The sequence below is a fragment of the Thamnophis sirtalis genome, unplaced genomic scaffold, assembly GCF_051295495.1.
Source record: "Thamnophis sirtalis isolate CommonGarterSnake01/CBP01778 unplaced genomic scaffold, rThaSir2_p1.2 scaffold_2, whole genome shotgun sequence".
Taxonomy (NCBI): domain Eukaryota; kingdom Metazoa; phylum Chordata; class Lepidosauria; order Squamata; family Natricidae; genus Thamnophis; species Thamnophis sirtalis.
Window position 1 is genome coordinate 50,920,343 of NW_028261382.1, and position 26,845 is coordinate 50,947,187.

General features: G+C 55.0%; 2 protein-coding genes and 2 non-coding genes across 4 annotated transcripts in view; 1 reads left to right on the forward strand and 3 right to left on the reverse strand.

Annotated features, from left to right (window-relative positions):
• The window catches only part of HECTD4 (HECT domain E3 ubiquitin protein ligase 4), a 64,366-nt gene extending 49,217 nt beyond the window's left edge, over positions 1-15,149 (forward strand). Inside the window, 16 exon segments of the mRNA XM_087703466.1 lie at positions 1,539-2,845; positions 3,745-3,952; positions 4,204-4,427; positions 4,554-4,705; positions 5,216-5,322; positions 5,629-5,752; positions 5,857-6,047; positions 6,162-6,308; positions 6,808-6,927; positions 7,056-7,211; positions 8,065-8,168; positions 8,360-8,581; positions 9,357-9,523; positions 11,369-11,564; positions 11,961-12,183; positions 12,898-15,149. Coding sequence (XP_087559592.1) covers positions 1,539-2,845; positions 3,745-3,952; positions 4,204-4,427; positions 4,554-4,705; positions 5,216-5,322; positions 5,629-5,752; positions 5,857-6,047; positions 6,162-6,308; positions 6,808-6,927; positions 7,056-7,211; positions 8,065-8,168; positions 8,360-8,581; positions 9,357-9,523; positions 11,369-11,564; positions 11,961-12,183; positions 12,898-13,034 — 3,785 coding nt within the window. The 3' untranslated portion in view covers positions 13,035-15,149.
• A 759-nt stretch (positions 15,150-15,908) lies between these two features.
• On the reverse strand, positions 15,909-22,884 carry TRAFD1 (TRAF-type zinc finger domain containing 1). The gene is made up of 12 exons (XM_087705447.1): positions 22,825-22,884; positions 21,595-21,664; positions 21,011-21,146; positions 20,847-20,900; positions 19,907-20,315; positions 19,034-19,291; positions 18,682-18,749; positions 18,308-18,529; positions 18,078-18,210; positions 17,542-17,848; positions 17,284-17,347; positions 15,909-16,591 (listed from the first exon to the last, which is right to left on the reverse strand). Exons 2-12 carry the CDS (start codon positions 21,642-21,644, stop codon positions 16,547-16,549), a joined length of 1,746 nt encoding a protein of 581 aa, XP_087561573.1. The 5' UTR covers positions 21,645-21,664; positions 22,825-22,884; the 3' UTR covers positions 15,909-16,546.
• A 1,581-nt stretch (positions 22,885-24,465) lies between these two features.
• On the reverse strand, positions 24,466-24,629 carry LOC148048804 (U1 spliceosomal RNA). The gene has a single exon (XR_015695722.1). It is a non-coding gene; the product is annotated as a U1 spliceosomal RNA (small nuclear RNA).
• A 1,107-nt stretch (positions 24,630-25,736) lies between these two features.
• Positions 25,737-25,900, reverse strand: LOC148048805 (U1 spliceosomal RNA). Its single transcript, XR_015695723.1, has one exon. It is a non-coding gene; the product is annotated as a U1 spliceosomal RNA (small nuclear RNA).
• Between the last annotated feature and the right edge of the window lie 945 nt (positions 25,901-26,845).

Here is a 26,845-nt window from a genome sequence, read left to right on the forward strand (position 1 = left end):
AGACTTATATACCGCTTCATAGGGCTTTCAGCCCTCTCAAAGCGGTTTACAGAGTCAGCATATCGCCCCCAACAACAATCTGGGTCCTCATTTCACCCACCTCGGAAGGATGGAAGGCTGAGTCAACCTTGAGCCGGTGAGATTTGAACCGCTGAACCGCAGATAATAGTCAGCTGAAGTGGCCTGCAGTACTGCACCCTAACCACTGCGCCACCTCGAAAGATATGGATACCGATATGGAAAAGCTGTTATAAGTGTAAATTTGTGTTTTGTCTTTTAAATGCTGGAAAATTCAATCACTTTTTTAAAAAATTAAAAAGAGAAAAATGGCAGTGATGGAACGAGTCCATTGCTCTAAGTGCACGAGGCATTTGCAGCATGGTAGGTGCAGGTCCTGGGGGGGGGGAAGGGATTGGCACCTGGCCAGTGTTGGCAGAGGGATCCACCAGCTGCTGTCCAAGGAATCTGCGTGATAAAAGAGTCCCAGAAGGCCCAGGGGTGGCCGTGGCCTCTTCCGCAACCCCCTTGGGGCTCCCGTGAAGTTCAAGGGCTCGGCCACCTCTCAGGTGCTGGAGCTAAGCATAGTTGGGTTCCAGGTAAGAGAAGAATGGAAGCTTCCCAGCCAGGAGTCTCGCATAACGCCCATTTCAGGGATCAGGCTGATGCTGGGGAAAAGCTGGGCGTATATACATCAGATGGAAGAGGAAAATATGTACATACAATAACAGAAGGAGGGAAGGGAACGAGGAGGAGAGGGGAAGAGAAGAAAGGATAAAAGAGAGGTAGACAGGGAGGGGAAGTAAGAGTGGGAGAGAAGGCAGGAAGGGGAGGAAGAGTGGGGGAGAGGAAGGGGAAGAAGGAAGGAGAGGAGGAAAGAAGAAAGTAGAGAAGAAGGGAAGGTAGGAGAAAAGGAGAGGGAGGAAGAAGTAAGGTTCTTGTAATATAAGGTGGATGTACTGGATGGCAGGAAAGCAAATCTCCATTAAGCTATTAAACCTGTAGGGGAAGAGTGGAATTATAAATGTTAAAAGGATAATATATAATATTAACAATACCTAGGAGAATGTCTACTTGTGAGTGGATGGGTGAGACCAAAATTAAAAATATTTTTGCAAACAAAAAGCAACCGTTGCCCCTATCTCGAACGGTATGATTGTTGCGCTTTTAAATTATGTATTGTTTTGTGTTGGTGTCAAACTGTTTGTATCCCCTTTCCCTTGCTCAACTTGTGAGCCGCCTGAGTCCCCCTCGGGGAAAAGGGCAGCATACAAATGAAATAAATGAAATGAAATGAATGAAATGACTGAAATGAAATGAAATGAATGAAATGAAATGAAATGAATGAAATGAATGAAATGAATGAAATGAATGAAATGAATGAAATGAATGAAATGAATGAAATGAATGAAATGAATGAAATGAATGAAATGAAATGAAATGGATGTAGACATGGATGGCGGGAAGAGCTGCTGAAGGACGTCTCCCTCCAGCTGAAAGTCTCTTCTCCCCACCCCCGGCTCCCCTTCCAACCCTTGCAGGGAACTTCCTGTGGACCACCAGCATGGCCCCCTGCGTGAAGGAGCTGCTCTTCCACCTCCTGGCTGAGCTGCTGCGCAAAGTCCACCGCCTGGAGCAGCGCAAGAGCCCGGCCGGCCTCTCCTCCTCCATCGCCCTCCAGCTCAACCCCTGCCTGGCCATGCTGATGGCGCTGCAGTCGGAACTGCACAAGCTCTACGACGAGGAGACCCAGAGCTGGGTCTCCGGGGGGAACGCCTGTGGCGGGGCAGGGGTGGGCGGAGCCGACCAAGGCAGGTTCTCCACCTACTTCCACGCCCTGATGGAGGCCTGCCTGGCGGTGGCCGAAGTGACGCTGCCGGTCAACATGGGCATCACCGCCAACGTCATGTCTTCCACCAGCGGCCCCAACCTGAGCGACTCCTCCTCCTCCTCCTCCTCCTCCCCCGGGCAGACCCCGCAGAGCCCCAGCCTTCTCTCCAAGAGGAAGAAGGTGAAGATGAAACGGGAGAAGGCCACGCCCTCGGGGAAGCGGTCCTCCTCCCGCGCGGCCGACACGGACCCGGCCCTGCTCAGCATGGGGGGCAGCAAGCCGGAGGACATGCTGTGGTTCCACCGGGCCCTCACCTTGCTCATCATCCTGCGGCACCTCACCAGGAAGGACCCCCAGGGGCTGGGGGTGACCAACGACGCAGTGGCGGACGCCTGCCAGGCCCTGGTGGGGGCGACGGCCCACAGCCGCCTGCTGGTGATTTCGGGCATCCCCACCCACCTGGAGGAAGGGGTGGTGCGGAGCGCCATCCGCAAGGCCTGCAACGCTCACGGCGGCGTCTTCCGAGACGAGATCTACATCCCGGTGCAGGAGGAGCAGCCCAAGAAGGCCAAGGACAAAGCGGAGGGCGGGGAGTGCCGGACCGAGCTGGAGAAGCCGGCCGTCTCCAGCAGCGTGGACAGCCTGGACATCAGCAGCTCCAGCAGCGTCACGCCGGCCATGAGCGTCAGCGCTTCCGCCTCCACCAGCCAGGCCTCGCTCTGCAGCTCGCAGGGCATCTCCCGGACGGTCAGCGACATCTCCGTGGACCAGTTCCAAGGCGGCCTGGAGGTGGCCGTCCCGCCCGGCTTGCTGGAGCCACACGGGGTCTCCAGCCAGGAGAGCTTGGACCTGTCGCTGTGCAGCACCGGGAGTTTGGGCAGCCTGGGGAGCCTCGGGGAGCAGCTGGACAACGGGGAGACGGCCTCGGCCTCCGACGTGGGCTCTCTCTACACCGTCACGTCCCTGGACAGCCAGACCGTCCCGTCCAGGCCCATCAAGGGCTTTGCGGTGGTGGAGGTAAGGGCCGTGGGGGGGGGAGAGGGGGAAGGGCAGCCCAGACAGAAAGCAGCCCTTCTGAAGTGGGAAGAATGGGCAGCGAGGAGCGGTGGGTGCGTTTTTTGCGGCTCTGGGGCCACTTTCCTCTCTCTGCATTGCAGGGGGAAGGGAGGAAGGGAAGGGAAGAAGGAAAGGAAGAAAGGAACGTAGGGAGGAATGGAAGGAAAGAAGGGAAGGGAAGGAATGAAGGGAAGGGATGGAGGAAGGAAAAGAAAGAAGGAAGGAAGAAAAGGAAAGAAGGAACATAGGGAGGAATGGAAGGAAAGAAGGAAGGGAGGAAGAGAAGGAAAGGAATGAAGGGATGGAGGAAGGAAAAGAAAGAAGGGAAGGAAGGAAGGAAGAAAAGGAAAGAAGGAACATAGGGAGGAGTGGAAAGAAGGAAGGAGGGGAGGAAAGGAATGAAGGGAAGGGATGGAGGAAGGAAAAGAAAGAAGGAAGGGAGGAAGGAGGGAAGAGAAGGAAGGAAAGGAAAGGAAGAAAGGAACGTAGGGAGGAATGGAAGGAAAGAAGGAAGGGAAGGGAGGAAGGAAGGAAATGAAAGAAGGAAGGGAAGGAAGAAAAGGAAAGAAGGAACGTAGGGAGGAATGGAAGGAAAGAAGGAAGGGAAGGGAGGAAGGAAGGAAATGAAAGAAGGAAGGGAAGGAAGAAAAGGAAAGAAGGAACGTAGGGAGGAATGGAAGGAAAGAAGGGAGGAAGGAAAGGAAAGAAGGGAAAGAAGGAAGGGGAACATCTGAGGACTTTGGGTGGGGGGGTCCAAATCAAACATGGCGGCTATTTCAGACCGAAGAGCCAAAGTCCCTGCTTCACTTGCCCAGCCGGTCTCCCAAATCGCCTCCCGCCTTGGTTTTCCTTCCACGCAGATCAGATCCCGGGCCAAGATCGAGAAGATCCGGGCCAGCTTGTTTAACAGCAGCGATCTGATTGGCTTGTCGGCCCTGGATGGAGAAGAGGAGCTGATGGAAATGTCCTCGGAGGAGATTCTGACCGTCTCAACCGTCAATCAGAGCCTGTTTGACACGCAAGGGAGCCCCGCCCTGGAGGACTACTTCAGCGACAAGACCCTCAAAGGTGGGCCTGTGCTGTCCTGTCCCTCGGTGGGTTTCCTCCACCTTCACGGCTGCCTTGTGCCCGCGGGGCATGCAGGAGGGCGGAGGACCAGCGAGTCGAAGATCTGGTGGGTTTCCTGGAGTTCTCCAGTCCCAAAAGCTGGATCTGCTCAACTTTCTTCCGGTGAAAGTTGAAACCAAGGTGGCTTCCGACGTCAGAGAGCGGGACATGCTTCCTGGTTGTGATGGGGGTGTTCCTCCCTCCCTCTCCAGGGGACAAGCTGGTGCCAGGAGCTCGCGAAGTCCTGACGGACATATTCAAAAGCTGCCTCCATTCCGAGCAAATGCTCAGCCTGCTGCCGGCGAAGCCCACCAAAGTGATGGAGATTTACCTGAGCAAAGAGCAGATCAACACCCAGGCGCCCGGCAACCTCCTGCACACCTTCTTCACCCACGTCCGCCCCCCAAAGAAGGCCCTGGAGGACCAGCTGACTCAGGTGGGCCTTCCGCCCGGCCCTTGGGAGGCGGCTTTGGCTCTGGCCTCCGTCCACCCGGAAGAGCTAACCCTTCCCGGGCTCCTCCCGGCCTAAAACGCTGCCCTTCTCCCCTTCCTCCCTCCCAAGATTCTCAGAAAATACGGGGTCCCCAAGCCGAAGTTCGACAAGAGCAAATACAGCAAGGGGGGCAAAGAGCAGCACCCGGTGAAGGTGGTCAGCACCAAGCGGCCGGCCACCAAACCTCCGGCCAAGGAGAAGGCTGTGCTGAACAGCGTCAGGTGAGACGTTTTGGCTTCCTGGAACACCCCCCCCCTCCCCAGGAGGAAACGGGGCAACCCCACGAAGGCTCAATCTTAAATTCTGGACATTCGCAAACATGGTTCCCCTTCCGGAATTTAATATGCCTCTTGTCAACTCCCAGCATTGTCATAGTAAGAGGAGGGTGGTGGTGGGTGGAGTGCATTCCATGCATACTGTTGTCTGAAGTCGGAGCTCAGATTACTGCAGCAGGCTTGGGAGGCGTGCATCTCATAGGGAAATGTGATTTATGACACAGACTGAGGGGAGGGAAGGAACGGCTAAAGTTCAGCCATAAATCAAACAAAGTTTAGACCTGACTGTGGAAAGATCGCCTATGATGCTCCTAATAAATGCCTCCTGTCCTCCGGGGAGCCGCCTGGGCGCTGTGACCCAAAGCACAAAACGTGGCGGTGTGTTGAGTTTCCCCCCCCCCCCCGAAGGGCCGTTGACCCAGACGCTGCTTCTTCCTCCTCCTCCTCCTCCTTTAGCAGGACTGCACTGAGCGAGAAGAAGCCCACGGTGAAGGCCAGGTCTCCGGAGAAGGGGAAGCCTGAGGAGAAGGACCCCGACAAGTCCCCCACCAAGAAGCAAGAGGGTAGCGCCACCCGCTTGCTTGACGCTGGGGAGGGGGCTCTGGGTTGGCCTAGGGGGGTCCGGGGGTGGCCGCCTTCCACAATTGCAGTCAAGTTGGCCAGTTGGCAGCAGCTGTGAGGCCCCCGTCCTGAGGGTCTTCCCTCCAAAATGAGTAGAGGTCCTCCTCGAGTTGCACGTCTTCGGCATCTGAGGAAGCGCCCTGTAACGGAGAAGGCAAACTCGGCCTTCCGGGGTTTTTTTTTATCTCCTTCCCTGCAAATATCCCTGCTGACCGTTCCCTTCTCTTCCCTTCGGCCGACGCTTTCAGCTCCCGAAGAGAAGTATTTGACCCTGGAGGGGTTTCACAGATTCGTCATTGACCGAGCGAAGCAGGACATCCGGAGCGTCTGGCGAGCCATTCTCTCCTGCGGCTACGACCTCCATTTTGAAAGGTAGGGGGGACGCGCAGCTGTCGGGGTCACTTGCAGCCGCGTAGAGGGTGGTCTTCTTCCTCCGAGCCCTCTCCTCCTCCTCCTCCTCCTCCTCTTTCCCCCAGGTGCTCCTGCCTCGACGCCAGGAACGCCCAGAAAGCCTGCCGCAAGTGGTCCTTGGAGATGGACGTGGCCCTCGTCCGGTACATCAACCGGCTGTGCCGCCACCTGGCCATAACCCCTGCACGGCTGCACCCCCACGAAGTGTACCTGGACTCCGCCGATGCTGCCGATCCACAGGTCTCCTGCCTCTTGAGTACGTCCAGGACCCCCCCATTCCTCCTCCTCCTCATCCATGGGGGGGATCAGTCTCTTCCCTTCTCCCCCCCCCTGTTTTTCGGCAACTCCTGACCGCTCTGCTCTGTTGCAGACACCCCCATCGAAAGCCTCCGCCTGCGCTTCGCCTTGCTCCAGTCCCTTAACACCACCCTGGAGACCTTCTTCCTCCCGCTGGTGGAGCTCCGGCAGACCAAGGTGTACCCCAACAGCATCGCCGCCCTTCTGCAAGAGGCCAAAGGTCAGGGCTTGGCCGGATGAGGGGTGGGTGGGGATAAAGCCGGTGGAGAGCCCACTTGGTGGCTTATCAGGCTGTGCCTCAAGGCCAAATTTATAACGCTGGACAGGAGAAGGACTAGATTAGTTTAATTTCATTTTAGTTGCCTTTAGACAGAGATGAAGTTTGGTTTTAGTCTTTACCCACCTGCTACGATGTGGATTCTGGAAAAGAAGCAGAGGATGCGAATATTCCCTTTTATGAAGGAAGCCAACATTGCAAAAAGGCAGAATAATTTTATGGAGGGGTCAAGGAAAGCAAATGAAAAATAACAAACTTCCTTTGCTTTCCGTTCTCTCGGGGTTGGCTAATCTACAGGCCCCCCAACACAGAATCCGAGGGGTCGAAATAGTCTCAGCCGTGCGGAGGGGGAAGGCTTGTCTGGGGGCAAACGGCTCGTGTCTTCCGGGTGGGGAGGGGGGTCCCTCTCGGAAGGACTCCGATCTTTGCTCTCTTCCTTCAGGGCTGATTTTTTACGACACGAAAGTGACGGTCTTGAACCGCGTGCTCAATGCCACAGTGCAGAGGACGGCTGACCACGCAGCCCCAGAGATCACCCTGGACCCCCTCGAAATAGTGGGAGGTGGGTACTTCAGGGGAAGACACCCCCCTTCTGCTCTCTTCCTCCCGGGCCGGGTGGGGGCCGTCAGAACTTCACAGCCGCCGACGGCCGTTCTCAACCGGCCTTCTCTTTCCGCTCTTCTCCCGCAGGAGAGATTCGCTCTTCAGAAAATTCCTACTTCTGCCAGGCCGCCCGGCAACTGGCTTGCATCCCGTCCTCGCAGCTCTGTGTGAAGTTGGCCAGTGGAGGAGACCCCACTTACGCCTTCAACATTCGCTTCACTGGCGAGGAGGTCCACGGCACAAGTAAGCCGCCAGCTGGGAGGTGGCTGGCTGCTCAAAATGTTGGGAGTAACTGCTGGAACGTTTCAACCGGATTGTAAAAAAATGGCTGGTGGATAAGTTGAGTTGAGTTCTTCAGAAGGCTGAGGCTCTGGATGGATGGATGGACGGACGGATGGATGGATGGATGGATGGATGGACGGTTGGATGGATGGATGGTTGGATGGATGGATGGTCGGTCAGATGGTTGATTGGATGGATGGATGGATGGATGGATGGATGGATGGATGGATGGATGGATGGTTGGATGGATGGATGGATGGATGGATGGATGGATGGATGGATGGATGGATGGATGGATGGATGGATGGATGGTCGGTCAGATGGTTGATTGGATGGATGGATGGTTGGATGGATGGTTGGATGGATGGATGGTCGGTCAGATGGTTGATTGGATGGATGGATGGATGGATGGATGGATGGATGGATGGATGGATGGATGGTTGGATGGACGGTTGGATGGATGGATGGATGGATGGATGGATGGATGGATGGATGGATGGATGGATGGATGGTTGGATGGATGGTTGGTCAGATGGTTGGATGGATGGATAGTTCGATGGATGGTTGGATGGATGGATGGATGGATGGTCGGTCAGATGGTTGATTGGATGGATGGTTGGATGGATGGATGGATGGATGGTCGGTCGATCGATCGGATGTTTGTTTGTTTGTTTGTTTATTTGCTTGTTTGACCATTGGGGAAGGAATTATTGTACTCACCTCTTACTTCTAGATTCCTCTTCTTGGCCATTGGATAAAAAAATCTGGCTAAAAAAAAACATTTTGTGACCAGTGTCGTCCATGTGTCTTCCAGGTGGATCTTTCCGTCACTTTCTTTGGCAGGTCTGTAAGGAGCTCCAGAGTACGCTGCTGTCCCTCCTTTTGCTCTGTCCAAGCTCATCGGTCAACAAGAACAAGGTATGCCAGCGGGTGCCCAGGGCATCCAGAGGAGCCCCGTGGTTGGTTGTGAAGCTGCGGCCCATTGGCATCAGTGGGGAGGCTCCTTGTAGCAGAGGAGCGTTGAGTGGTCTTGCCAACTAACCGAGCGAAGCACCGTTCCCCGGAAGAGCTGGGCTTCCAAACCCCTGCTGTTTTTTTCCCATCCCCAGGGCAAATACATCTTGACCCCCAGCCCCATCAGCTATGGGGAGGAGCAGCTGCTGCACTTCTTCGGGCAGCTCCTGGGCATTGCCATTCGGGCTGACGTCCCTCTGCCTCTGGATCTCCTGCCCTCCTTCTGGAAGATCTTGGTGGGAGAACCACTGGAGCCAGATGTGGACCTCCAGGAGGCTGACGTTCTAACCTACAATTACGTCAAAAAATTTGAAAACGTGAGTCTCTCGTGGTGCCTTTCTTTCCCAGCCTTGATAGGGGGGGGGTTGTAAATAAAATTTAAATCCATGTAGGAGTCTGCTTGTGTTAACAAGAGCCGAGGTGGCGCAGTGGGTAGAGTGCAGTACTGCAGGCCACTTCAGCTGACTGCTAGATCAGCAGTTCAGCGGTTCAAATCTCACCGGCTCAGGGTTGACTCAGCCTTCCATCCTTCCGAGGTGGGTAAAATGAGGACCCGGATTGTTGTTGGGGGCGATATGCTGACTCTGTAAACCGCTTAGAGAGGGCTGAAAGCCCTATGAAGCGGTATATAAGTCTAACTGCTATTGCTGTCTGTCTGTCTGTCTGTCTGTCTGTCTGTCTGTCTGTCTATCTATCTATCTATCTATCTATCTATCGGATTGTTGGGGACGATATGCTGACTCTGTAAACCGCTTAGAGAGGGCTGAAAGCCCTATGAAGCGGTATATAAGTCTAACTGCTATTGCTGTCTGTCTGTCTGTCTGTCTGTCTGTCTGTCTGTCTATCTATCTATCTATCTATCTATCTATCTATCTATCTATCTATCGGATTGTTGGGGACGATATGCTGACTCTGTAAACCGCTTAGAGAGGGCTGAAAGCCCTATGAAGCGGTATATAAAAATCTGCTATTGCTATTGCTATTAACGACCCATTTAGCCAATCCACAGTCATAAACTGAAAGGCCTGTCCGTCTTCAGGAGCAAAGCAGATAAATAAACTAAAGGGCCCTTTTCGTTTCATTTTGGCTTAGCTGAACGATGAAACCGAGCTGGAGGCCCTGTGTGCGGAGATCGCCTCCCAGCACCTGCCCATGGAGAGCCCGGACAGCCCCAACAAGCCCAGCTGCAAGTTCACCTATGTAACTATGACGGGGGAAGAAGTGGAGCTGTGCGCCCGAGGCAGACACATCCCTGTGGTGTGAGTAGCCGCAGCTGGTGTCGACCCTGAAGCTGGCCTGACCAAGGCCGTTTTGAAGCTTCAGTCTTGAGGGAGAGGGATAGCTGGGGGTTTGTAGCCAAAACAAAATAGTTTCCCCTGGGAACCAAGGACATTCTCACAGGTGGCCGGGAAGAGGAGGAGCGAAGTTACCAGGCAACCAGACGGCACCGTGATTGGACCATGTGACTGATGGTTTGGGGAAGGAGGGGAAAACGTTTACTTTCAATTAGGTGAAAATGGCGGGGACCTTCAGAGTCGGGTTTCCACCAGAACCATGCCAATAGGATATACCCAATAAAACTATTTTGTAGAGCAGTGTTTCCCAACCTTGGCCACTTGAAGATATCCGGACTTCAACTCCCAGAATTCCCCAGCCAGCATTCGCATTCGCTGGCTGGGGAATTCTGGGAGTTGAAGTCCGGACATCTTCAAGTGGCCAAGGTTGGGAAACACTGCTGTAGAGATCCCTATGGACGAGAAGGCGAATAGGAAAATATTAGAATGTGCGGAAATGAACAGATTAACATTAGCCATTAAGGAGAAAGAGCAAACTGAATATTATACATAATAGTAATGAATAATACACTTATATGATTTGATTTGATTTAATTTATTAGATATATAGGCCGCCCAATCCCAAAAGACTCTGGGCGGCTTACACAGAACAAAAAAAGAAAAACAAACAAAAAATAAAAAATTAAATTAAATTAAATATGATTTGGGAAGTATTTTTACCAATGGTTGGAGAATAAAAAAGGAGTTTGGAAATGAAGACAGTTTAAAAATAAGTACCGTATTTTCACCCATATAACCCGCGGGTTATATGCGGTTTTTACATGCACAGCACCCCCTGCGGGTTATATGCGTGGGCGGGGTATACGGAAGATATTTTACACGATCGGAGGCTTGCACAGGCTTCTTTCTCCGTTTCTTCCCCCACCCCGATCTCAGCTGTTTCCTTCTCCTCCGTTCCTTTCCTCTTCCCCAGCTTGCGCAGGCTTGTTTCTCCGTTTCTTCCCCCCCCATCTCAGCTGTTTCCCTTCTCTCTTACTCGTCGCGGGTTATATGCGTGGGCGGGGTATACGGAAGATATTTTACACGATCCGGAAAACCCGCGGGTTATTTGCGTGGGCGGGTTATTTGCGTGGGCGGGTTATATGGGTGAAAATACGGTAGACAATACACTTAGAGATATAAATAAGATGGAAACTGTTAGTATGGGTAGGATGAGAATAATGATGTTTAATGTTGATATATTATTACTGGAAGATAGTAAGAAGAAAAATGGAGAGTTTTATAACATTTAAATGCTCAATGCATTATAATGCTAAGCTTAGGGAAATAGTGTTAATATCAGCGTGAAAGACGTGGCAAAAGAGGAACAATGTCGCACAGAGATGTTTGCACCCAGACAACACCCTGCGTAAGGAAAGATGGAGTGTTTATTTCTGCAATTGAAAAATAATAAAACTTTATAAAAGAGGGGGGAAAAACCCCGTTATTTTTTGAGGAATCTACCTGCCTCGGAGTTTTGCTGGCTATGAGTGCATTACTTGGAACCAGACATTAAACCGACTCTAAAGGTTCTCGTCCTGTCAGCCGAGGTGCCTTTGAAACCCCTCTGAAGGCAGCCGAGTGCTGACGTGGCCCAGCCTTAAGAGTCTTGACGCCCTTAGCCTCTCCTTCGCGGCTAAGCCTTGCAAGGCTCAGGAGGAGCCCCCTCCCTTTGAAGGAACCCGAAGGGGAGGGAGAAGGCCAAGCGTTACGCGGGAGACAAGCCACGCGGGGCTTCCCACCCCTGAACCCATCTTCCTTCCTTCCCAGGTGGGAGAACAAGGACGTCTACGCCGCCGCCATTCGCAACCTGAGGCTTCACGAGCTGCAGACGGCTGAGTGCGTGATGGCCGTGCGGGCCGGCTTGGCCACCATCATCCCGCTGCAGATTTTGACCTTGCTGACCCCCCTGGAGTTGGAGCTGAGGACTTGTGGGCTCCCCTACATCAACCTGGAATTCCTCAAGGTAATTTGAGGGGAGCAGGGAGGGTCCAAGAAGACCTTTTAAGAGCCCCAAGAAGACAGCAGCTGCTCATCCTCCTTTCCTGCCATCCGTCTTCCGTCACGGCGAGATTTTCGCAGGAGAGCCGAGACCGAAACAAGAGCTGGCTTAGATGTAGGCCACAGCGGAGAAAACTCACACTGAGGTTGAATAGAAACAGAAAAGTGAGGCTTAGGAGCTCCAGGGTGTGGTCTTGAGGAGGGTCTCCAACCTTGGCGCCTTTGAGACTTGTGGGCTTCAACTCTGGGAGTCTCCAAGTGGCCAAGAGAGGAGAGAGGGCCTGGTTCAGAGTGTTTCCCGGTCCCTTAACCAGCTTCCCTTCCTTCCCTCCTCCTGTCTTTCCCCCTGGGCCGCCTGCAGGCACACACCATGTACCAAGTTGGGCTGATGGAGACCGACCAGCATATCGAATTTTTCTGGGGGGCCTTGGAGATGTTCACCCAGGAGGAGCTGTGCAAATTCATCAAGTTCGCCTGCAACCAGGAGCGCATCCCCTTCACCTGTCCCTGCAAGGACGGGGGTCCGGACACAGCCCACGTGCCGCCCTACCCCATGAAAATCGCGCCCCCGGATGGCACTTCAGGTACCCTTGTTTTCCTGGCGCACAGGGGGTCTCTCAGCAGAAAGGGAAATTGGGGGAGGCTGAGCCCAACCACGGGGTTATCTCGAGAAGACGGAGGGCCCGGATGTCGGTTTGGCCCTTGTAACAATTAAGCGGGGCTTAACGCCTGCTTGGAGTAGAACGGCAGTGTGACTTTTGTCCTTCCTTGTCATTTGAAACGCAACAACATGGGCCAGCTGTTACCGTATTTTTTGGAGTATAAGACGCACCTTTCTCCCTCAAAAAAGAGGCTGAAAATCTGGGGGCGTCTTATACACAGAATGCAGTGTTTTTGCCTCCCGAAACCTCACCCCCTTCACCAAAATGGCTGTGTAGAGCTTTTAGGAGGCTTCCAGAGTGCTCCTGGGGGCTGGGGAGGGCAGAAATGAGCAAAAAATGGGCTGGTTCCCCCTCCCCCAGCCCCCAGGAGCACTGTATAAGCTTCCTAAAGGCTCTGCATTCCCTTTTTTGATGAAAAACGATCCATTTTTGGGAGTTCTGCATAGTGCAAAACCTTTTTATCAAAAATTTTCCTCTTCAAAATCTTGGTGCGTCTTATACTCCGGAAAATACGGTGCCTGAAATCAGATAGCTGGGAGAGGAGGAGGAGGAGGAGGAGAGATCTGTGTGCGAGGGAGAAAGCCCCCTCCTACAGTAGCAGGCGCTGAGCCTCTCCCCTTCCTGTGACCCCCACAGGCTCCCCGGATTCCCGCCACATCCGCGTGGAGACCTGCATGTTCATGATCAAACTCCCTCAGTATTCCTCGTTGGAGACCATGCTGGAGAAGCTCCGGTACGCCATCCACTATCGCGAGGACCCTCTCAGCGGTTGACCTGCTCCCCCTCCCCTCCGGGGGTCGGCCCTTCGGAGGACGCGCCGGAGAAACCAAGCGATGGCCAGGCAAGAGCGGCAGGTGAATCTGGTCCTCTTGCGACGGCCTGCGTGGAAGACCTCCTCCTCCCCGTAGACCTCGGGGGTGGATGGAACCGTCTGACGCTGTTGCTGCTGCTGCTGCTGCCTTATAGGAAACTTAGTCTGGGGAACAAGGTTTGCAATCCTGGGGGATCCCCCCCCCCATTTTGTCCTCATCGGAAGGGAGACTCGGGGATCGGCCGTGTAAGGGGGAGGCCTTCCGCCACCGTTTCTGAGTGCATCGGTGAAGCAACCACACTTCGTTGTTGTTTTTTGGGGGGCGGGGGGGAATCGGGGCTTAACGTAACTCAGTAGAGCAGAAGTCGCATTCCCCCCCCCCCCCCTCCACACACACACACACTTTTTTTTGGCCAGTGTTGGTTGGAAGCAGAGGTGGCAACTTCACACATTCCACTGTAGGGCGATAAAGGACGATCCCTCCCTGTCTGCCTGAAGCCTAAATTGCGAGGGTCTAAAGAAAGGGGAGGGGGAAGGGGGGAAGGGATCACCCGCTTAATCGGCTCCGATCCACTTGGTTCCGCCTTGCGCTCAGAAATGGCCCTTCCAAGCTCCCCATTTGCCTGTTGCCTTTAGAGAGGAGGATCCCCGGTTCTTCCTTGGCAAACAAAGACAGAAGGGAATCCCCCTGGCTTTCTGGCTCTTAGACGGGTGCCCAGGGAGCTCCGGTGCCCTCGCCAGGCGCGTCTTGATTTTGAAGGACCCGCCAAGGCACCGCCGTCCAACCTCTAGCGGAAAGAGTGCCGGAACGAGCCGTTTTGGGGTCGCTTTCGAGCTCGAGACTCCGAGGGCCCCTGTGCTATCTGGGAGACGCGGCACTCAACAGCTGGCTTCCTTCTCCCCCCCCCTCTGCCCCCACCCCCGAAGCCAGGATGTTGCACGCTGTCCTCTCCAAAGGCAACCCGGGAGCCCCTCCCTCGTCCCGCTTGTCAGTGGGCACGGCGGGGGAGAGCTGTATGTAGTGTATATTTCTGTGAATACTCTTCCTTCTTTGGCCTGAGTGACGTGCGGATGGAGGTTGGCGACGATGGGGAAGACGCGGGGTGGCGGTTGCTAGGGCGGGGAGTCGAGGTGGAAGCCCCCCCCCCCTTGCGCAGTCACCCCTTTGAGCCTCGCCCCCCCCCTTGTGTTTGGCCGAAGGAGGGGTGGGGGGGGGCACCTGTTAGCTCCTCCTAGAGAATCCCAGTTAGAACACAGGTTCTAATCCACAAAAGATCAGCCTGTTTTCCAGAGATTTGGGGGAGGGGGCTTATGGATCGGAACCCCCCCTCCTTTTCTCCTCAGGGGGGCTTCTTGTTCAAATACCTCACAGATACCTTCCAGTGGCCCCCTCGGCGGATGCTCCCTCCCCCTCCCCGAGGCCGGCAGGGACTCCGGAGTGACACTCATTCTGGGCCCCCAAGTGTGTGTGCTGTACCAGTGACTTGATGTATATTTATTCCAATTATTTATGGTTGCATTTAAAAGGGGGGGGGGAGAGAAATAGTCTTCTACAGTGTTTACACCCCACTTACTGTCAGTGGAGCTTCAGAGGGGGGGGAAGGGGGTCGAAGGACTTGTGTGCCCAGGTCTTACCCCTCCCTCCCTCTGCCCGGTGGGTCCCTTGGCAAGAGCAGATCAGGGGGCCAAGCTGAAGGAAGCTGCTCAGTGAGAGGGAGCAAACTGTGAATCAAGGCAATGGGGCTGGGGGCTTCCGGACTCTGCCTAGGCCCATTGTGCCTCGCTCTGCGGCGGCTGCTGCTCCAACGGTCCGAAGTACGAATCTGTCCCTTGCTCCACGACACGGGACTTTCCTTCCTTTTGACTTGAATGGTTGTTCTGAATGTAAAAAAAGGCAGCGGAGACCCCCGGAGGCATTTCAGTTGAAGCTTTTACGTTTCACTCTCCGTTTTCCCTATTTATTGCCCACCATCCACCCGTGGAAGGGCTTGGGGGGCAGGGGGGGGGGTCAGGCCCACAGCCTCTGGGCCAGAGTGGAACTCTTGCCTTCTGGAGGGGCTTCCAAGCGTCCGGCTGGGAGGCGGAGACCCTCCTTCGGGCCAAGACCCACCGGCCGCCCTGCTCCAGAGCTCAGTTGGGGATGGGTTTACTGCACTGTTTCGTTTTCCTTTAATTTATATTGACTTAAAGCAAACATGTAAATATTTTGTATAAAAGAGGAAAAGTGAGCCGAGGGCTGCCCCTTTCTCGGGGCCAGGAGGACTCGGTGCTTCCTCCGGCCCAGGGAAGTCCAGCTGACGAGGCTCGTTTGCCATTTTCTTTCGTTAATTTATTCTCCGCTTTCCACACACACACACCTCGATTCCCCCCCCCCCCAAAACCCCCGGTGGTCCCAAGAACTCTTGCCCCCCCCCCTTCTCGAGAATATTTAAGGAAAAAAAACCACCACCCCCGCAGCTTGTAAAAACGGCCCCCCACGGCCCCTCTGCCCTTGGGAAGACGACGGCGGGGGTTGGTTCCACTTGTTTTTAAGAATTCTTTTGGCTTTTCTGGTATTTAATAAATGCTTACATTTGGTGGAAGCGTCCGTGAAGCAGCTCTGTTCTTGGCCAGGGTCTTTTGGGGGGGTGGGGGGTGTCAGGGCTGGGGACCCGGAGGGAAGGGAACCAGCCCAGGGAGCTAACCGGGAAGGAGGTTAGAGCCACCAATCGCAGCAGTCACACTCTTGGTTCCTGCTTCGGGGTGGGCGGATCCGCACCCAAAGCCCTCATTTGAGTAGCCCCTGGGGGGAGCCAGGTTTTAATGCACACGGTGGCCGAAAGATCACGACAAGGGGGACCAAGAGATACAAACTTTATTGTAAGAAATTTAAAAGTCTCAAACACACAAAACGCGCGCGCCCTCCGGCTACTCGCACCCGGAGGCCCAGTTCTAGCTTTTAAGGCCGTGCGACCGAACAAGGAGCCCCCTCCCCTGGGGGGAGAGAGATCCCCCTCTCTTCCCACTGACTGGAAAACTGGGCTGAGGAGAAGGAAGAGGCGGCCGCGGGCAGGGAGGGACACTCCTAGCAGCAAAAGCACCGAGTTCAAACTCAGCCACTACTAACCAGCCTTTCTACTCCTTAGGCCTTTTGAAAGGGGGGGGGGAGGTTGAGTTGGGGGCGGGGAGTCGTTTCTCTGCGCTTGCAAAGAGGAAACATCTGCTCAAGCAAAAGGTTTTGAGCCCCGGAAGGACTCGGCCCTCAAGAGGAAAGCAACAGGGCCGAGACACACACACACACACACACCCAGCCCCGTTCCCCCCACCCCACCCGAACAGCAACAAAACATGGCACAACTGACAATCGGGGGAACTAGCCGCCGCCGCGCCTGTGAGCTGCAGAGTGCCGGTCGCGCAACTCCTGCGGAAATCGCGTCACGAAACCGAGTCTTGGTGCCGGGAAGGCAGGAAAAGGCGGCCCCGGAGATTTCCTCCTCATTCTCTGTCGGGATCGGCCGACTTCACGTGCCAGGGCTTGGCCTGGAGGGGAGAAAACGCCGGAGGCTCTGCTCAGGACAAGGGTGGGGGGGGAAGAGGGGCCAGACCCCAATCTTGAGCAGCTGTGAATGGGGCACTTTGGGAAATGAAAGTATTGGTCTCCTGCCCGGAGAGACTCGGACGCCGGAGAGGGGAGCTTCCGGATCCTGAAGAGGGCGGAGGGTTTTTCAGACGCTGCGTTTCTCCACCTCCTCGTGACTTGAGAGCGGAAGAGCTCAAGGAGGCCGGTGGAGAAAGGCACCTACACCATGGAGTAAAACCATGGGCAGCAAGGACCCTCGGCCTCAAAGCCATGACGGGGGCAGCAGTCGAGACCTACATCCTCTAAAGCAGTGTTTCTCAACCGTGGCAACTTGAAGATGTCCGGACTTCAACTCCCAGAATTCCCCAGCCAGCGAATGCTGGCTGGGGAATTCTGGGAGTTGAAGTCCGGACATCTTCAAGTTGACAAGGTTGAGAAACACTGTCCTAACCACTGCTGGGGAATTCTGGGAGTTGAAGTCCGGACATCTTCAAGTTGCCAAGGTTGACAAACACTGCTCTAAAGGCAGATTTAGCTATGAAATGCAGGACGGTTCACGAAGGGATCCAGATTCTGCAAAGCTCCTCTGGCGGAATTGGCTTTTTTAACACTTCCTCGCCCAAGAGGCCATTGGCCAAAGGAAGCCTCTTACCTTGGCGGCGTTATTGAAACGGGGCGGCGGAGACGCAGGACGCGGTCCTCCTTCCTGTCTTATGCTGGGGGAGAGAAACGGAGGGAGGGTTTAAAAATAGGTTGTTTTAAACCCCCCCCCACACTTCAACAGCCACCTGTTGCAGGTACGCGAAGAGTAGAGGGTCCTGTCCCCCCCCCCCCACCTTAACGAGGAGCAGCCCAGATTCGCAGCCGTCCTCCCCATCCAGGAGATTCGAACCCATACTGGAAGCCCTACCTTGGGCGAGTCGGGAGTGCCAGAGGGAAGCTTGGGATATAGGTGCTGGGAGCAAAGTCCGAGGAGGGATATCGGGCAGGCAGAGGAGCGGCCACAGGGTCACTCGGGCTTCGGCCTGGGCTCCTCCCTTCGCCGTCTCCCAGGTTCTGGGGCTTCCTGGCCCTGGAAAGAGCAACCGGATCCTCCCGGCGGTTGTTGGGAGTGGCCAGCTGGATGCGCCTGGCTGCCACCTGCGAGTAGCTCCTTGGAGCAGGCTGGAAAGGCGGCTTCTGCTGAAGCTGCTCCAGGTAGTGAGGAGGGAGCTCACCTGGGGCAGAAGGGAGAGAGGGAAGACTTTGCGGGGACCACGGGGGAAAGGGAGGACGCGCCGGGCCTGGGCTCCACCAGGAGGGCTGGAAGACCCCAATTGTCACCCCCCCCCAGCCCAGTTCTGATGAGGGAGGCAACCCTTTGCCCAGGACTCTCCTCCTTGGTGGGTGCCCGGAGGAGCTGCGTCTGCTCTGTATGGCCTGCAGTTTGGGCTCCAAACAGCGTACCTTGGTGCCGGATGGGTCTTCTGAGGAGATCCGGAGACTCGGTCCTCAGAGAGCTTTCCGGGACCGGAGACCCTGACGGCGCAGGTGTTCCTCCGCTCGAGGGGGCGGTGGCTGGGCGCAAGTCACACTGGTCCTGGGTTGAGAGAAAGGGCTGCGGTTGCTGCCCCGCTCCCCCCCCCCTTGCCAGCCCTCCCATCACTCAGCCCAGGGGGCTTCGCGGCTCTCCGTACCTGGTGGTGGAACAGGATCTCCTCCTCCAGCTGGACCCCACAGAACTCGCAAGGGAGCAGGAGGCTGTCCTGCATGCCGTGCTGGGGGGGAAGGGTCTCCCCGCTGCCCGCAGAGCGGCTGCCGGGCAGCTCCCCCCACAGGCTGCTCCGGGATTCCGCCGGTGGCACCAGGCTGCTCCTCTTGCTGAAGGAGGCCAAGGCACTCGCGGGGTTGCAGCCCGTCTGTCGTCAAAGAAGCAAAGCGTTCGGCTCAAACTGCCTCGGACGGCAGCGGGAAAATTAAGGAGGCAACGAGGAAGGGGGGAAATATCTTCCCAGCCCCTCTCCTCTGCCTTGGTCAGCTTCCCCCTCCTCCTCCTCTCCCTCAGGCCCACCTGGTGAAGGATGAGGTCTCCCTCGGGGTACAGCTCCTCGCAGAATTCGCAAGGCAGCAGGGTCTCCGCTGAAGGATGAGAGAGAGTCATACAACTTCAAACTGGGTTACAACCATCCAGCTGCTGCCTCCTCCTCCTCCAAAATTCTCCTCCCTCCCACAGGCGACGACTCCTCCTCCTCCGCCAAGGACGAGGAACCACCCAAGAGCAGTTTGCTCTGCTCTTCAGAGAGCCAAAGACAGAAACCAAGCCCAGAGGAACTTAGGAGTAGGGCCCCTGGGCTTCTTTCTACACAGCATGCCCCTTCCTCTCCCCGCAATCCCTGGGCAAGCAACCAGGAACACCGGCGTACTTTTGGGCCTGTTCAGGTTGTTGGCTGCTCGCAGCAAATCTTGGGAGGGGTCCCTGGAGTTCTTCGCTTTGCCGCAGTGGTCAGCTGGCCCGGCCTGCGGGGGGCAGATGTTCTTCCAGAGTTCTCTCTGGAGCTCCGCCACGCTGCGTTGGCCAAAGCTGTTTTCCTGCTGCAAGCTGAGCGCCAGAAGGTAATCCAAGTTGTAGTCGGACTCTCCGTCCCCAGGCGAGAGCGGTGGGGCGGCCTTTTCCGGACAGGCTTCAGGGAAGAAACACCGAAGAGCGTGAGAAGTAAACCTGCCCCCCTTCGTCCCAGGCAACCCAACACAAGGAGGCCGAGAGCAGCTTTCGAAGCCTCCGGAAAGAGAATAGCAACAGCAATAGCAGTTAGACTTATATACCTCTTCATAGGGCTTTCAGCCCTCTCTAAGCGGTTTACAGAGTCAGCATATTGCCCCCAACAGCAATCCGGGTCCTCATTTCACCCACCTCGGAAGGATGGAAGGCTGAGTCAACCTTGAGCCGGTGAGATTAGAACCGCTGAACTGCAGATAACAGTCAGCTGAAGTGGCCTGCAGTACTGCACCCTAACCACTGCGCCACCTCAGCTCTTAGAAGCGGCCCACCTCCTTAATTCAGGAGGCGAATGTTGTGCCTGCAAGCCATCTTTTCTTTTGGGACTTCAATCTAATTTTAATAAATTGGAACTTTTGAGGGATCTCTTGCCTCGGGTTCTTATTTTATTCTGGATGCTCTCTGGGACCCTGAGAGCGTGTTTCGAAGAGAGCCCAGGGATGGGAGGGGCATCACGGAGCAAAGGGGCAGCAAGGGGGATCGTCCTGCCCTGGGGGCCGTTTTCTCTCTGGGCCTTTACCTCGATTGCGATCTGGCTGGGATGCGCCTCGGTTCCTCCAGCCGGGTTCCCCGGGCAGCTGATCCCCCGAGACCCAACTGTGCAGCTGGCTCTCCAGGAACCTGTTGCCCCTCAGTGGCGACTCTCCGGCAGAATCCGGCCGCAGGACGTTCCTGATGGTCTGGACGTTGCGCCAGGGGGCCTCAGGGTTGAAAGGCGGCTTCGCCTGGCCGCCCGGCTCCCCCGCCCCGGACTTCTCCCCGCAGTCGATGGGATGCGTCTTCAGTTCGCGCAGCATGATGTTGCGGTTGCACCGGCCGCATCGCTCGGTCCGGGCCCCGCAATAATCCTCGTGGTCCTGGAGCTTGCAGAAAGCCAGCTCAATGTCACAGTGCTGGCACGCGACAGGCCGCAAGGGACACTCGAAAGCCTGCGAGGGAGGAAGGCAGAAACGGCCCGTCACCCCCCCAAAAGTAGTCTGGGAACGTCATATTCTATGCACCTGTTCCAGGGGTTCTACCACAAAACCGCGGACGACAAAATCGCGGTCGACGAAAGCGCGTATGTGACGTCATCACAGCGCGATGAAAAAGATCGAAAAAGATCGAAAAATGTAAAAATAAAGCTAAAACCTTCCCCTAACCCCCCCAAACCTAACCCTAACCCTAACCCTAACCCTTAACGTAACGAAAAACCTAACGCTAACCCTTAACCTAACGCTAAACCTAACGCTAACGCTCTAACCCTAACCCTTAACCTAACCCTTACCTTTATGTGAATCGGCTTGCTGTAATTTAATTTTTATTTCAATTTTTCGATCTTTTTCGTCGCATTGTGATGACGTCACATACGCGATTTCGTCGACCGCGCTTTTGACGGGTCACGGTTCCAGGAGGTACATCCCATCGTCCTACAGCAAATCTTCCGTCCCCCAAAATCAGGCAACAATTAGCTTACTCACTACATGGTCCTGTAAGAGCCCCCTGTCCATTCTCATGCTGCATTTACAGACAATCTAGGGTCCGAAAGAAAGGCGGATCAGAGTCAAGGTTGCAGAGTGAGGCCCGTCTCGTCTAGGGGGGGAGACGAGGGCGCGGTTGGAGGAGGAGGGGGAGGCTGGATCACCTGCGCGTGCTCTTGCTCCTGGTGAGCCCTCATCTCCGCTTTGGGGAAGGACTCCTTGCAGAGGGGACAGACGCCGATGTTCCGGCTGCAGTGGATCTCGTGGATGGTGAAGTTTGCCAGAGGAATATCTTTTCGGCTGTTAAAAGAGACCCCGGGCACGTTGCAATGCCAAACTCTCTCTCTCTTTTTTTGTTTTTAAAGGGTATCGGGACAATCGGAAAACTCTTACAAAATCTAGTCACCCCCTTTTTTTAAACCCAACTCCCTTCTGCTATCCGGAAGAGCCCAGAGCTTGATTGATTGATTGATTGATTACATTTATATGCTGCCCTTTTCCCCGAAGGGGACTCAGGGCGGCTCACAATTCAATCAGGGAAGGAGATACAAACAGGGGGATAAAAAGAAGAGACATAATACAAAATTTAAAAACACACAACAGTCATACCATTTGAGAAGGGGGGCAAAAACTCTTTAGCCCCAGGCCTGTCGGAACAGCCAGGTTTTAAGGGCTTGGGTGGCTCAACACACACACAAACACACACACACAAACACACTCTCTGATAGCAGAGAACAAAAACCCTCACCAATTGTTGCAGAGTTGAGTTTCGCTTTCCTGTCCTGCCACTGCAGCCATTTCTCTGCCGTTCCAGGAACCTATGAAGAAAAAGGAGAGAGATGGGTTTTCCCCCTGGCGGACTTTACTCCTCCGGCTGCTCCCGGGAGTTTCTCCCCTTCCCCAGCCACCTTCCTGCCTCTTGAGAGCCCCCCGGCCCCTTCTGACAGCAGGGCACCCTACTGCAGTGTTTCTCAACCTTGTCAACTTGAAGATGCCCGGACTTCAACTCCCAGAATTCCCCAGCAGTGGTTAGGACAGTGTTTCTCAACCTTGGCAACTTGAAGATGTCCGAACTTCAACTCCCAGAATTCCCCAGCAGTGGTTAGGACAGTGTTTCTCAACCTTGTCAACTTGAAGATGCCCGGACTTCAACTCCCAGAATTCCCCAGCAGTGGTTAGGACAGTGTTTCTCAACCTTGTCAACTTGAAGATGTCCGGACTTCAACTCCCAGAGTTCCCCAGCCAGCATTCGCTGGCTGGGGAATTCTGGGAGTTGAAGTCCGGACATCTTCAAGTTGACAAGGTTGAGAAACACTGCCCTACTGAATATCAAGAGAGCCGGGCAAGGGCTTTTGGGGGGTGGGTGGGGTGGAAGGAGGCAGCAGGTTTGCACCCCCGGGGAAGGCCTGGAGCGCTGCCAATCTGTGCTCCCACCGGGGGCCAGAAGTCGGGGGTCCCCCCCCCCGGAGCCGCCCATCTGCACGGCCGCTGCCCATTGTCCGGCGGTTCTAGAATCCAGGCAGTCCTTCTGGCCCTGGAGGGGGCTTGTGCGGACGCCCCTCGCCCGCTCCCTCCCTCCCTCCCTGCTCCCCGGCGTCTGCAGGTCCCTTCCTCTGCCCAGGAAGACGGAGGCCCCTTCCCCAAAAGGCCCAAAGGCGTGGGAAGGGAAGTCTCTCCGCTCGGGGCACCCGGGAGGCTCTTCCTGGGCCTCCGTCCCTAAGGGAGACGCCGTCGGAGGCCCCGTTGATGGGAACCAACGGCCCCAGGGAGCCCCCCCCCGGCTGGACCCCCCCCCAGCGCAGCCCCCTCCCCCTCCCTGGGGAAACCGTCGGGGGGGGGGCTGGAGGGGGGCCTTCCCCGCAGGGCTGTTGTGAGGAAGGGGGGGGGGGCTTGAGCGCCCCCACCCCGCGAAGGGCCTGGGCTTCTCCCCCCTCCCCCCCCAATCGCCCCCCCCCCCAAGCTCCCTCCCGCCGCTCACCCGCCGGCCTCGCCTCGCTCTCCTCCTCCTCCGCCTCTGGCAGCCGCGACGCCACCCGGCCCTCCCCAGCCCCGCCCCGCGCCCGGCGATTGGTCCGCCGTTGAGGCCGCCCCGGCTCCGACTGGCCGGATTGCCTGCCCGCCCGCCCCCCTTCCCTTCCCCACCACGCCCCCTTCCCCTTCGGGTCACCGGCCTCCGCGCACGACGTCACGCGCGCAGGCCACGCCCACCGCCCCAGCCATTCCCTCCTCCTCCTCCTCCAGGGACCCCCCCTCGCCCCCCCACCCTTCCCCCAGCCAGTCCAAGGGGCCTCCAGGGACAGCCCCCCCCCCGCTGACCGGCCCCGCCCGCAACTGGGTTCCTAACTCATCAGCTGCAGGGATTCGCTTAAAGGTCGTAAAACGAGGTACAGCTCAACAAGGGAAAGGTTGGGCTCGATGGTGGTCGTAAGTCGAGGACCGCCTGTATTTATGTCCCGTCCCCCCCCAGCGATTGAAAGAAGACTGGACTCCAAGTCCCCGAATCCCCAGCCAGCCCTAGTCTTATGCAGCTCCCATCCTCCCTTGTTGCTTCTTCCTTCTCAGTATCTCAGGGGCTTTGGGGTCCCTCCCCAGCTGGGCCACGGAGCCCCTTCTCTGCCTTCCCACAGCCCACCGGCACCCCCCAGACGCCCAGCCCCCTCCTTTCCCTCTGCAAGGCCCCTTTCAGAGGGTCTCCTTTCAGCCCTTCAAGCAATGCCCCTACATAGCAGCTGCTGAGCCCACCGGAGTCAAGACCCTCCATTCATAAATCCAGGACGCATCCGATGCCCCATTCCCTCGGGGGGGGGGCAAGGGACAGGAGGCCACGGGTAAGAACGGGTCCGCCCTTGGCTCCCTAGAAGGGGCAGATGTGGGCAGCGTCAGGCTGCTAAAATAGCTCCCAGATGAGTCATCCCGCTGGCAGGGAAGAGCTCAGGGGTGGGGTAAAACTGGGCTACGGGCGGGGGCCTCTCTGGCCTACTGTGCTTATAGCAATAGCAATAGCAGTAGACTTATATACCGCTTCCTAGGGCTTTCAGCCCTCTCTAAGCGGTTTACAGAGAGTCAGCATATTGCCCCCAACAATCCGGGTCCTCATTTTACCCACCTCGGAAGGATGGAAGGCTGAGTCAACCCTGAGCCGGTGAGATTTGAACCGCTGACCTGCTGATCTAGCAGTAGCCTGCAGTGCTGCATTTAACCACTGCGCCACCTCGGCTCGCTTATGGCGAGCGAGGGCTGTTGCACCTGGCACAGGTATGGCTGAGGCTACTCTCCCCTTCCATCATCATCCCCCCATCTTACTGAAACACGTCACACTCAATCCGGCCATTTCAGGACAGCAAACAAAATGCCCCCACAACTCATGTGCTGAAAATATGTCTCTGTCTCTGAGACTATATATAAGCATGCAGAAATCGTCTTCTGACATCAACCTATTAGCAGTTCTGACACTTCAACTGTCTCTGTGACAGCACAGAAAGGAATGAAACCCCCCTCCCTCCCCAGGGTGAGGAGGACATAAGGGACAACGGAACTATTCCAAAAAAAGGATCAGTTAGCTAACAATCAATAATGAAAACAAACAGATAGCTTTTTCTGTCTTTTGAACCAGGAGCATCAGGGGAAAGCGCGAACGCAGTCCCCCACTACCACAAATTATGCAGTCGAGTTTCCCGCATTTGGGGAAATCGCAGGGGTCAGCACACCCGGAGTGCAATGGATGAGCCTCACCCTGGGAAAACCACCTTCGTGATCATGGTGTCTCCCCTGCCAGGTAAGTATGAGTTGGGTCCGCACGGCTGCCCCCCTGCCCCTCCTCGCCTCTGCCCTCCAGCCCACGGCGACTTTGCCCAAAGATTCCCAGCTGGCTTGAGAAAGGCTCAGCCGAGATCCTGCCTCGGCCCAGTTTGCTCACACAAAGTGTTGGGGTGCTTTCCCAGCTCGGATTTGCACCCCGTTTTTGATCCCACAATGCCTTCGCATGCAATCATTTGCATGCCTCTCTGCGTCCTTTTGCAATCGTCACGCCTCTGGCGGGTAAGTAGACTTTCTATTGGAGCCACAGGAGGGGAGGGAGGGACCACCGAAATCCCTTCATGTGGCTCCGTTGAGCAGAGATGGAGCCAAGCTCCCCCTCCTCTTTATTATTGAACAAGAGTTTACTTCCACAAATGTCACTTTTCATGTGTTTTATTTGGTATTTGGTATTTATTAATATTTATTATTCACCTTTGCATCCACACAATAATATTGTGCACAATAATTTTCTTCCTTGCGTTCTTCTTTAAGAAGAAACTGCTACTATTGGTGATTTCCATTGTTGGATTGTTCCCTTTGCTTGATTTTCTATTCTTTTTTTTTTTAACTTCACACTGAATGTACCAAAAAGTGATGAAAATGTATCCACACCTTTTTATTCTGTTTATTTTCTCCTAATTTCCTATCTGCTGACCGTTTATGCAATGCAAAGATCCTTTTTTTCTCCAAAAGTTTTAACTTTTTATTCTCTTAGAGACCATTTTAAGTATACATTCACATAATTGTTATTCTTCATTACCTTTGTCATTCTTATACATTTGTTATTTCATTTAATAGGTTACAATATACGGTTTGGGTTGCTTTATTTCCCATCCCTTCCGCCTATTGTAACACCACCTTCTTTTCCCTTTCTACAAAGATTCTTGGGATTTGAAATTAAAGAGACGGCAAAGGCATCAATTGAAAGCCAGGCAGATATTGTTGATAAGAAATGAAGAAACACTATCACCATCTTAAGCTCCATGTCACTTTCCCATGTAGCTCAGTATTCAGAAGGATATTGCTATCACAAAAGCCCCAACAAAGAAGAAATTATAAAAAGAACTTTTCTGTCTTTTGAACCAGGAGAATCAGGGGAAAGCGCGAACGCAGTCCCCCACTACCACAAATTATGCAGTCGAGTTTCCCGCATTTGGGGAAATCGCAGGGGTCAGCACACCCGGAGTGCAATGGATGAGCCTCACCCTGGGAAAACCACCTTCGTGATCATGGTGTCTCCCCTGCCAGGTAAGTATGAGTTGGGTCAGCACGGCTGCCCCCCTGCCCCTCCTCGCCTCTGCCCTCCAGCCCACGGCGACTTTGCCCAAAGATTCCCAGCCGGCTTGAGAAAGGCTCAGCCGAGATCCTGCCTCTCCCCAGTTTGCTCGCACAGAGCGTTGGGGTGCTTTCCCAGCTCGGATTTGCACCCCGTTTTTGATCCCACAATGCCTTGCAATATATATATTTGCATGTGTGCTTGCATCACTCAGTTACGCGGGGGACTGTATCCGCTAAGGCACAATAAAGCAGCGGGGAGGGGGAGTCATTAGGATTCTTTCCCTTTGTAGCCTGCAGGGAATCTGCTCCGCATTCTGACTGGCAGCATCAACCTTAGCAACTGGGCGCCTGCTACTTTTTGATCCCATTAGTGGGTAACCTGCTCACTCTTAAACACCTCAGTTCCTTTGGGCTGTCATGCTTTCTCCCAGAGGCAGCTCTGTCCCTAGATCTCAGCCCAGGATTGCTCACCGGAGGAGGAAAGCGAATGGAAACAAACTAGAATTTCTCTTTCATCTTCAAAGAACTTTCACTTCAGAGAGTCAACCTTCACCCTTATCAATATGCGTCCTTTTTCAGAGGATCCAACAGAGGCCCAGGAGATCCCCCCAAAAAATGCAGCTCCATTTATCAGGCGAGGAGAATTTCTGTTCTCCAAAATGTTCAGAAACAGAACACACACACACACACACAACACACACACACACACCTGCTCTCCCTTTTTACACGCTTTTGGATTTCTTTTATCTCTAGGTAAAAATATTAAGAGGCTTAGTGCAATTTATCTTTTAATATTTATGCCACCTCTCCTCTAGAATTCTCCTATTGTTAGTCGCGAAGTCGTGTCTGACCCATCCCAACCCCATGGACAATGTTCCTCCAGGCCAGGGATCCTCAAATTTTTTGGAAACACATGGACACCC